This window comes from Condylura cristata, unplaced genomic scaffold (genome assembly GCF_000260355.1).
Source record: "Condylura cristata isolate star-nosed mole 26May11 unplaced genomic scaffold, ConCri1.0 scaffold00030, whole genome shotgun sequence".
NCBI lineage: Eukaryota > Metazoa > Chordata > Mammalia > Eulipotyphla > Talpidae > Condylura > Condylura cristata.
Window position 1 is genome coordinate 13,475,756 of NW_004567131.1, and position 11,767 is coordinate 13,487,522.

The 11,767-nt window shown below is 40.9% G+C and overlaps 1 protein-coding gene across 1 annotated transcript in view; it reads right to left on the reverse strand.

Annotated features, from left to right (window-relative positions):
- Positions 1-11,767, reverse strand: part of SFMBT2 (Scm-like with four mbt domains 2) — a 166,769-nt gene that overhangs the window by 31,543 nt on the left and 123,459 nt on the right. The window contains exons 11-14 of the mRNA XM_004691230.2: positions 10,204-10,317; positions 8,135-8,177; positions 6,307-6,377; positions 3,993-4,132 (exon numbers count right to left, since the gene is read on the reverse strand). Of these exons, the coding sequence (XP_004691287.1) occupies positions 3,993-4,132; positions 6,307-6,377; positions 8,135-8,177; positions 10,204-10,317 (368 nt within the window). The remainder of the gene's footprint in view (positions 1-3,992; positions 4,133-6,306; positions 6,378-8,134; positions 8,178-10,203; positions 10,318-11,767) is intronic.

The window sequence follows — 11,767 nt, forward strand, 5'->3', positions numbered from 1 at the left end:
CTATGGTGCCCTGGTGGCAACCAAATGATGTCTCTCTTGCTAAATATAGATTACACCCTGGCAAATAAATTAAGCCAAATAATGTTTACGAAAAGCCACAGACATCCCTCCAATCTCAGTTTGCCACCCTGGGACTTTACCCTAGAATGTTGTCTTTAAATTCAGAGCCTTCAGTTTGTATCAAAACAGACTCTATTTCTTCCTGAGCTAGTGTCTGCAGACTCATGTCTGGCAGCAGGATGAGGCCTGTGTTCCTCCACTCTTGCCACGTGTCTGACACAGCAGCTGCACTCAGGACATAACCGAAATGAGCACATCAGATGGCCCTTGCTTCTTCTCTTCCTGGTACTCACACTGGATGGCTCACTTCCTGTCACACACAAGCACACAACACCGTTACTAGACTGTACATAATGTGAGTGTAATACACCTGGTGATTCATGAAAGTGCCTATAAAAGTATTGAGCAGAAATTTCCTGAATATCTTGACAAATGGCCAACAGGATCTTATCACGTGATGTTAATCCTCTCAGGGGTGTGGGAGACTCAAAATTTAAGTTTACTGGGGACCACAGAGAGCTGTAGTTTGTAGACCACTGGGAAACTTTAGCATTGTTGGGGCAGGTACAGGGCAGATTTGGGACAAAAAGGGACGGTCTGGTTGACAATGGTCAGGCCAGAATGAGCCTATGGGTTTCATTTATGATGAATAATGAACACCGTTTCTTACTGTCTACACTTACAGTTCCAGGGTCCCTTCTGTTCAAGACTAGCTCCATTCTGAGTTCCCTTATTTTGATGACTCTGGTTTACCTGGACATTGATTGGCTCTAGCTCCAGATTCTTCTAGATCACCGACCTCACCCTCTGGTGACCCCTTTCTGGAATCAAGACAGTCACAACCTCTTAGTCCTTCAAATCCCTCCTCAAAATATTCACTGTCCAGAAAGAGACATGCATTAACCACCATTTTCCCCCAGAAGTTTTGTCTATCAGTTTGTCTTCATAGTCATAATTCAGAATCTCTCTTCAGCCCTTACTTCTGCTCTCCTAAGGCCACCTCAGGTCCACACCCACAGGCATTATCTGTTTCTAACAGATCAGACAGAGTAAAGACAACTCTCCCATGACATTTTCCAAAGATAAAAACCTTTAACTGCTAATACCACTCATGCCCCGAAAAAGCCAATGTATTTTGTCTTTGCGCCAATTACCTCATTCTCGTTAAGTAAATGAAATTTGAAACCATACAGAGGTTCTAGGGCTGTAAGAGGAGCATTAGCATAAATATTGGCTTGGCAGAACTTCCATTTTTCTTTCACTCACAGAACTGAAATGCTTGCTGGATCTGCCCCCCGTTACCCCTTCCTGCCTCATGTGTTTTCTGAACATCAGCAAAAAAACTAGTTTTGTCATCAGAAAACTGCTCTGGCCTCGCTTTTAAACTTAGCTGCTGGCACCTATAAGAGAACTGATATGGGATAACTACTTTTGACTTTAAGTATTATGTAATAAAATAAAACAGTCAACCACTAAAGAGGGACTGAACCTAAGGTTATCTTCTACGTTAGCAGGGCTGGCAGGTGGCCAGAGCCTCATCTCAATAACTGTAACAAGGGATGTGAAACAATGTTCCTGGCATCTTCAAAGAAACAGGTCACTTCACCATATTTTTATCATCTTCTAACTCCCTCTGCAATCATTCCAACAAAACTGGGCACAAAAACAGGCAGATAACACTGCTGGAGCAAACACACCCCGGCTGAAGACACCAGTGGACTTAAGTCAGTCACTTCTTGTGGGAGGATCTTTATATCGTGACAGCAATTCTTGCCTGTAATCCTGGCTTGACTTCCTCTTCAATCCCAGCTAGTAGCAGGGACTTTAGTCTGCACCTGTTTACAGCGGGATTTAACCAGGGGCCGTGCTACCCATCCATGCCAGCCTTTCAGAACCATGCCCTGCCCCATGGGCACCACTGGCTCTTAGCTACAAATTTCTCATCAATTAAATCTACTGGCCACTAGGTTGAGCAATAGCCATACTATGCCCAAACACAATGCCCAAAAATGACACAAGGTGAGTCACTTGAAGGGAGGCAGGTCCTAACTACTGCCAGGTGGGAAGAAGGGAAAGGCCTCCTCAGCACCCAAGCCCCTGAGAAGCCTGTCCCTACAGATCTGTGCCTTTCCATGTCCATGCTTGGCTGTGCCTTTCTGGAGTGCCGGTCTTTCTTCCCTTCATCCCACGGCTCCCTTGATGGCCCAAGTGGGCCATCATCTCTTTTTTCACACACAGGCCCCTCCTCTGTAATCTCCAGGCTCTAACAGGCCCTGACACCCTTACCACACTGCTGTGGTCTAGCTGCTGGTTCATCCTACCCACCTATTCGAGAACTCATGAGAGGCAGGAATCACCTTTGAAACATTTTATATGTTAAATGCTCCCAAATAAACAGCCCCCCCAATAGCCCAGCCTGTTTCCTATTGACAGAACATTATAACCCCAGCTTTCTCTCTAAAATAGATTCTTCTACGTATAGAAAAGTCCTTGGCTGTGAACACTACATTGATAGCCTGGGGGGAAAAAGTGTTTGCTTTGTTGCAATGGTCTCATTCTCAACGTGAAATGAAAGCTGACAGAGGTCCTTGATTTGACAGACAGCGTTAGCGTCACTCAAGGGCTCCTACCATCGGAAGCAGGAACTCTACAAAAAAGGCCTTCTACAACTCGGTCCTGCCTCACACTCTTTCATTTTCAAACACAGCACACTCTTACGCCAATGACTTATGTCTGGCCCGAGCAGCCAGGCTCAGGCCGTTCATGTGCACCTTCTAGAACATCACCTTCAATTTCCACCTGGTAGCCTGACCTACTGTACCTTCAAGGTTCTTGCCCAAGCCAGCTCAAATGTCACCAGCCAGATATTTGTCACCTCTTCCCCCAGGCTCCCAGGGCACTCTACTCTGGTCTGTTCTGAGTATACACCTAACCATATATCTAGTTCAGAATTATGTCATTTTCTTTACAAGAAAGTGAAACTCCAATAGGCCAAAGGCAGGTCTTTTATTTACCCCACATCTTCATGCAGCATCTGGTCCTAGAAGTTGCCTAACAAAGCATTTGTTCAATAGCTACATGGATCATTATGCTCAAGAAATTATAGTAGCAATAAAGAAAAAATTATGCAGTGCCCTCTTTCTTAAAAGAAAGCTAGGGTATGTGTGCAGAAAAGCAGAGTCGGAGTTCCAAGGACAATTTGGAAATGGTTCCAAAACTGCAGGCCATCTCCAAATACTGTGTGGAGTTAAGCTATAAGAATTCAGAGGAGAGAAAAACCTCCATGGAGGAATGGAGGAATGGGGGGTGGGGGTGGGGGGGATGTTTACACCTCCAGTTGCAGGTCCTCTCCTGAAGGTGGGCAGCATCATGGGAAGTAACACCATCAAAAGGATGGTGGGGTGACCTTTGCCAGAAGGCAGCCTGTGGTGAAGCTCAGGCCAGCACTCAGGGTCTCTGGAGCATTTATTACGCAGAGAGAGCACAGGCGCCATATTACCGTAGGGTCAGAGGGGAGAGGAGGGAGGGAAAGAAAGACCCCACGCTTCACCTTGCTGAGAAGTGTGATACCTTAAATTGTCCTGGAAAGTCCCTTCTTACTGCCCATTCAGGCTTTCACCTCTTCAGAAAAAACTCCTCTCCCCAAGCCCGAAGCCCTCACTCTGAACACAGTGGATGCTTTCCCACCTTCTTGAAGCACTTTATTTACATCTAATGCAACATTAGAGGGGAATGAGTGTCCCTCCCTCCGTGGCACATGTGTCCTTCGTGGCAGGGACACCATCGTGGCATCAGCAGCTTCTAGTTCACAGGATTGGGAAGTAGCAGGTGCTTAGACTATGCCCCATGAATGGACACAAATGTCTTGTATGGCCTTCAGAAAGTGTGCTTCCACCTTTGACCTTCTGTAAAAATAACCCACTGTGATTTACCTCTTTAAGGACCAGCACGCATTTGCCGGGCCCCACAGACTGAGGCAGCTCTGCAATCCTGCCTTTGTTGAGGTAAGGGCCTGAGAAACACCTGTGGTTGATGAAAAGCTGAGGACAGCAGTATTTCCCGTTGACTGTACCTGCAGGGAAGAGCAACACAGCTGATGCTTTAGAAACCAACAACAAAGAAATTGCTTAATCCACTTAGCTGACAAAACTACCCAGAGGAGCATTGCCCCTGACAGTCAGAATATTCTAGAGCCATAATATCTTAGCAATTCTGATTATTTTCTCTATCCTAAAAATGAACTTTTCTGTTCACACACACACAAAATAACAACTAAGATATCACCATGCAGCTTAAAGGAAAAAAAAAAGCAACATAAGCAACACAGCTAAGTCCCCCATTAGTCTTTTCCAGTAACTCCCTCCCGCTCCCCCTCCTCACTAGCCTGAATCTGGAATTTACCATTCCATGCCAGTCTATATACTACATACATCTGCTATACTGCTACATACATCTGCATATGTATATTAACAAGCACTATATGATATTTTGGATATATTAAAAATATTTCCTAAACACAACATTTTATTTGCTCAACATAAAGTCCCTGAGCTTCAAGTTGGCAAATGTATCTGAACCTTCCTTCAGTTTTTAGCTCTGTACATTTCTTCCATTGTATAGATATATCGCATACTGATTTTCCATCCTTGTATTGATGGAAATCTCATTGTTTCTACTTTTAAAATATTACCAGCAATAATACTTAAATTGCTTAATATTTAACAAATTCAACTATGAAGATCTACTTCTGTTTCTGGACAAGAAATTCTTACACATATGTAACGGGGAGGACCACTGCTTGGCCATGGTATCTACAGTTTCTGTTTTACTAGATGAGGCCAAATGGGTTCTCAGAGAAACATCCCACGCTATGCTTCTAGCAGCATCATATTGCCCCACAACCTAGCCAACTCTAGGAACTTGTTTTTCCAAACAATGGACATGAAATGTACTTCACAGGAGCTTGAATCTAACTTTCCTTTCATAGTGCTTTCAAGTTGGAGAGTGAACAGAGCACGTTCTTGGTCTAGTTCTGTCTCAAGCTGATTATGGAAAAAGAATAACTAAAGGTTAACATATATATTAAACATTCTTGATGCCTATAAATGCAGAATAAGTTTCCTTTTCAGCTAAGAAACTCATTTCCTCCTTCCACTGCCATAAGCTAAGTTATGTGAGCAGTAGTGCTTCTGTACAAATACTGCTCTGAATTTGGGAGGCTTATTTTCACAGGACTTCAACTGTGAAGCAACAGGTAGGAGGGAGGAATGTTATCATTTCTGGGCAGAAGACAAAAGAATAAAATATACTTTGAAAGAGTAGCTTACATGGTCCTATAAAACCATTCTAATTCTAAACAATAGACAAGAAAAATAAGTCTACAGCTACATTTACATGGACATTTTTGGGTAGGATTACCCAGTTCATACTTCTGAAAATAAAAACAATTTTAGTAAGTCTACTAAGAAAACTGCTCTCTTTACAGCAAAGATAACTGACTAATAGGATTTTTCCATGGCATATAGGTTTGAATACCGAAATTCAGAGCAGGTTTCACTTTGACTCAAAAATAGAATTCTTAATCAAATATATTACTGAGCTATACAAATATGTCTATAGTCAGATTCACGGTCAAAAGGTGACTGAAATTTGTGTTTTCAAAGGTTGTTGTCAGATATAGGGCTTTATACATTTATATTTATATATTAATCGTAAGTTATGCCAACATGGATGGCTTTAAGAAACAATTAGAAAACTTGCATGGGCTCAAGTATGAACCATTAGTGTAAGAATGCAAGTGGAGATGGCATAATGTGAAGAAAAGTGATGTTATTTTAGCAATGATATCTTCAACTCCTTATTTTCCCACATGGTACTAACAGCTCATCATTTCCAAAAGTCACATGGACTCTTTTGCTGATGACCTAAAGAACAAATGTCCTTAAGAAATTGTGATGGTTAAAAAAAATGTGAAGTAGGCTTAATCTAAGACTAAACTCTGCATTCAAGTTTAGTAAAAACTCGTCATTTCCAAAAGCACATGGACTCTTTTGCTACTGACAAAGAAGCTTAAAAAAAAAAAAGACACAGAGAATTTAGCTGAGGACTTAAAATAAAAGAGCAACTGCCAAGTAGCAATAGAGAAAAAGAGGACAAGTTCAAGTGAGGAGGTTCTCCAAATGACCTAAAGTTGTACCCATGTCTCTACAGAAACAAGCTGGCAGAGGACAGAGCACCATCATTTACCTGTGGTGTCCAGGTGAGGGAATAAGCAAAGGTCATGAGGTATTTTCTCAACAGGCACTGTGGATGGCAATCTGTAGACAGAGACAATAAAAATGATCAGAAATCACACACTTTAGAAGACACTAGTAAATTGCAAAGGTTTTCCTAACTTCAAATGACTACTGAATAAAAAAACATGAGCCAAGCAGAATCCAGTAAGATAGGGTGATCACATGTGGAGCAAAGTCAGTAAGAACAGCAGAGCTCACAGACAACAGCAGTTCTCAAATTCTCGTAAGGACATGATGAAGCACGTGGGGCAACTGCCCCTTGCCTAACTTGTCCTGCAGATTGCTGCCAGGTCGGCCCCTTGTCGCAGAACTGTGATAATATCCTTAATTACAACGTAGACATGAAGAAACAGTAACTGGCATTTAATTATAGTCAGGCTTCACACCACCGCCTACTTTCTGCTGACCTCTGATTTCTGGTGTCTGTGCAGGGAATCTGCCTTCAAGGAACAGAGGGACCTTCAAGGAAACCCCTCAAATGTCCTTAAGAAATTGTGATGGTTAAAAAAAAAAAAAGTGAAGTAGGCTTCGTCTAAGACTAAACTCTGTGTTCAAGTTTAGTAAAAAAAATTGTGGAATCAAAATGAAAGGCAAAATGTAGCTCAGGGAAACACAGTGAACTGGGCTTCACGGGGGTATAGGTTGGCTGTGCAGGAGCCACCCGGGACAAATGTAAGGCCAACTCAAAATAAACCATTCTGAGAGAGCCTCAAGGGGTCTGTAGCCTGGTTCCCAGAGTGGGGTTCCCTAAGCTGGCAAGTCAGCATCACCCAGGAACTTGTCAGATGTGGAAGTGCTTGGGCCCCCCTGCAGACGACCTGAATCAGGAGGCCAGTATCTGTTCTAGCAAGCTGTCTAGCTGCTGGTGCGCGTAAAGAGTGGAGAATTGCTGGCCGCGAGAACGCCATCTTAAGAGTTGTAGTGCAAATGTATGTGGATTCGGTTATAGAACTATGACTTTATTATTTACTCTCTCTATTCCAAAGTGATCCAGGTAAAATTAGGTTTAAATTACTAACCTGATACCCTGTGTTTAGCAATGAATGTGCCAAAAATCCCCACGAAACTGTTATTCCCATTCAAACAGCAATGCAGGTATTATTTTATTTTTTTTAGATTTAACTTTTCGTGGCAGATGAAGTGCTGCTTTGCCATTCCCTTTCCATCAGTGTATTTTTATGAAGAAAACAGAATGAGTTGGCAAGAGATGCATGTACTGGATTTTCAATCTTTTTCACACATAGAAATGTTACCAACAGCTACAATTTCCTAAAACCATAGGTGCTTACAGGTACACCCTCTGCCTGAACACCCTCTTTCTCACAAGACCACGTCTGAAACACTGGGTAAATGAGGTGTATTCAACAGCGTAGGGTCCACAAATTTTTTCACATGGAATCTAATGTAACCGTCATTAAAATCCGGAGAAAATAGTTAATTTACAAATAAGTGCTGGGAAGCGCCGAGCCACCAGGCCCAGGAACTGGGCACTTCTGCATCACCCTGGGCACTGTTATCCAGTTGTAAGCCTGGACTATCTTTTGGGTATGTTGACAAGGGATGAAACGGAAATTACACTCTGAAGTATGAACCCTTTAGAAGCAGGCCCTGGGTCTTGCACATAGTAGGTGCACAATAAATCACAATGGATATATTTTATTGTCATTCTCAATATTGAACATAACTCTCTTATAAAACAGCCATGTTTCCCATCCTCCACAAAGACACTCCAAAATATATCATGTAGTTACTGAAACAAGAACAACCATAAAACTTACTGTTTCTCTGGCTGCACAACTGCAATCTTTCTTTTCTTTTGTGCTGCAAAATAAGCAGAGAAAAAAATAGGCTTTGTTAGTCGGTCATTTTAAAAAATAGCTTAGTGTGAAATGATGTCTGTTTTAAAGTAGCAATTTGAATACTTAAAAATTTGAATACTGAGAAGTTACTTCATTCGTGTCACAACTTTAAGTATCATCCAGAATAAAATGGTCTGTGATTCGTCAGAAGTGAGGCCTCAATAAAATTTAGCACATTAAAGTTTATCACTGCATTGGCTACTTTATTTTCAAAAAGTGTTTTTAATAGACAGAAAAAGAGCAGACATACAAGAATACAAGTTAAGGTAGTTAGTATGATTCTGCAGAATATTTTTCCCCCCCCAGAAAGTATGTTAAGTCAAATGTTACCAAAATAACATACTCCAGAGTTAGGGTTCATGGCATGTTTTAGACTAAAATAACTTATTACTGAAAAGAGTATTGATACCTAGCAAATACGCCCATCAAATATTGACAATAGACAGCATCTAGCACTATTTTTAAATAAAACATCTCTACCACATAATTAACACTGATTAGAATCACCACAAAGACCAGTCTTTTTGACATCTATTAATTTGACACATAGTTCTGTACCTCCTGATGTTTAAGTATAAATTAATTCTAACAAAATGATAGAGATTATTGGGTTTAGTTTAGAGCTTGCCTCTGTAAAAAAGCAAAATGCCTGATAAGAAATGAAAACAAGAATAAATAATGAATATCTATCATGCAGCTTTACTTAGTATTAAATTCCAGTCATAAGCATGACATGCTATAAACTTTGTGCTCTCTAAGGTGAAAATGAGAATAAAATAACTTATTTAACAGTCTTTGTAACCGGTGTGGAGATGCTGAGCTGTAAGGAGCAGGGCATAATCAGTGTGCAAAGAGAAAGCCAAAAAGTGGCAGTATTTTTAAGGCAAAAACAAGATGTCCTTGAAACTGAAACAATTAGTTTAAGTTCAAAATTTCAGAAGCATCTTAAAGATTCACTGAATACCGGAGTGTGAGAAAGGAGAAGCCTTTCAAATCCAGAGTCTCTACGCTTAACTACCTACAGAAACTACCTACAGAAAAAGCCCATCTGACTCTTAATAAGGAAGGCATAGATGCAAGGGCCCTTCGGAATCTGGGACTGGACACCAGGGGCTGGGAAAGTAACCATGGAATGGAATTTTCTTTGGAGCAAAGTTCAACGCATCTACATAAACAGATAGCACATAATAGGATACTGCAGAGAGTGATAAAAACTCTATAAAGAGTATTAGGAATATAATATAGTTCACAAAAAAATTAAGAATCCCCTCATCTTTTGGGACCCACAATATTAAATAACATTTTTGATACACCTTAAGGTGGGAAGGATAAATGTCAAAAATTAAGTTTGAAGATATTTAAATTGTTATCACTTCATAATTGCAATAGCATGCTAAAAAAAACCTGTTGTATGTGTTTTATATGTTGTAAGTATGTGTAAGTGTGATTTTTTTTCTGGTTTGTTTAACTATTAGCATTGTTTTAATTTAGTATTTTGTGATCAGAAGAAGATGTTTTAATACATGGTTGAATCTTACCAATTAATTATTGCTAAGAGTAGATAAAGTGTTAAAATATCAGTAAATTATTGATACCAGTTATAATTATTTGGAGGTAAACTTGATGAGAAAAATTTAGCTTTTTCAGAGACATAACACAAAATTACACTATTCACCTTACTTTTTTTTCTGACCAAACTAGTGAATTTCATAGGAAATTGGAATGAAAAAATCTAGACATTTTCTCACTGTCTCTATGTGACCTTTAATAGTCTCATCACTATAGTTTAAGTTTGCCAACCTGTGAAATGCTTCCAAATACCCATCTTGGGTAGACTTGATGGAACCAAGATGAGAAAATACTGGTGCTCTATGGAACATCTAAATGTGTTTTTGGCTTCTACAAATACATATCTTTACAAAACTGCCTATTTATTCCCTCAAATCCCAGATGTTATCCACTTCAGCTCCAATCCACAGGGCACTTACAGACAGTTTTGTGTGGTGTGGTCAAAGGGTAAGAATTCGCTTCACACCAGCCCACTGGAAAGATATCCATTGATTCCACATCAACAATGAACTCTGGAATTGGAGTCTGCAGACCTGTGTTCGAAAAAGTTAATTTATAGTTACAAACAGGCTTTACCAACAAAGACAGAGTGCAAACCTGAGGGAGAGAAAAGACCCTCCTAAATATGTAAAAATGATGACAATCTTATAGAAGATATAAACGCCTGGAATATCGATCAGCAAGAGTTCAAGGGAGTGTAAATTAAAGGGGAGTTTGGAAAAAGGAAACACTTCTTCTAAAACAGGAAGGGGGGGGGGTCCAGAAACAACTAGCTTCAGACCCAAAAAATAGGAAGAGAAAGGGAATATCCTGCCATCTTCAAAATAGTTTTGCAATTAAGGAAATGTGGCCAACCTTGGGGTGTGGACCCTGGTGTCTTCACCCACCAGCAGCAAGTAAAGGAAATGAAACATTAGTTGAAAGAATGAAAAAGACTATACCACCACTTGTGAGCAGTGGACACAGAGAACAAGTCTCTAGAAAATTTAGTCATTTATTAGCTTATTGGAGTTACTTATTTTGAACTCAATGGGGATCTTTTGCCATGTCACACAAATGTCAATATGCAGTAGTATCTTTGCAGTGGAGATTGCTTAACTATCACATCCTGTTTCTTAATCATAATGATGCCTTGCGGTAAGTCAAGGGGGAGATTTTAAAAAAGAGAAAATCATAAGCAGAAGTTTCAAGGACCCCTGGCTACTGAGAGAACAGCAAAGTAGAAAAAAGAAAATTCTACAATGAAGGAATAGTTCTTTAAAAAAAAAAAAAAAAAGCATAGGCCCTCTCTGGTGGCATAGTGGGTTAAAGCACAGCACTGCAAGCAAGCCAAGCTTCAGTGGAGTTCGATCCCCAGCCTCAGAGGTGATCACCATTGCTCCAGCAGACCTCTCTTGACCCGCCAGCTGCTCCCCTCAGCAGTGTACTTCCTTGAGCTTCCTATTCTGCTCCCCACTCAGTCTCTGGTGAATCCTCTCACCCCTCTGCACCTCTGGCCTGAACCCCAGGTCTGTATGAATAAATAAACAAATCTTAAAATAAAATATGCATACACTTTTAGGGAAGATACTCTAAACCAAGAATCAAAGTAAGAGCTCTACAAATAGAGAGGGAGGCAATGGCTCTGAACACTTCATCAGCTTTGATTTGGTTTCTTCACTGAGAACCAAGGAAAAGAACACAGTTGATCTCTATTACCCAGCCATGTCATCAAATTACATCTGATGGATTTTTTAAAAAGATGTATTTATTGGCCCTCCCAGGTGGCGGGCTAAAGCACAGCATTGAGAAGCTAAAGCCACTTCCTCATGAGTTCGATTCCCGCCTACCCCAGAGGTGACCACATGGCATGGCAGACCTCTCCTGACCCGCCCGCTGCTCCCGCTGCTCAGCAGTGTACTTCGTCGATCTGCCTGTTCTGTTCCCCACTCTGTCTCTGGTGAAGCCTCTCACCCTCCGCATCTCTGGCCTGTACCCCAGTTC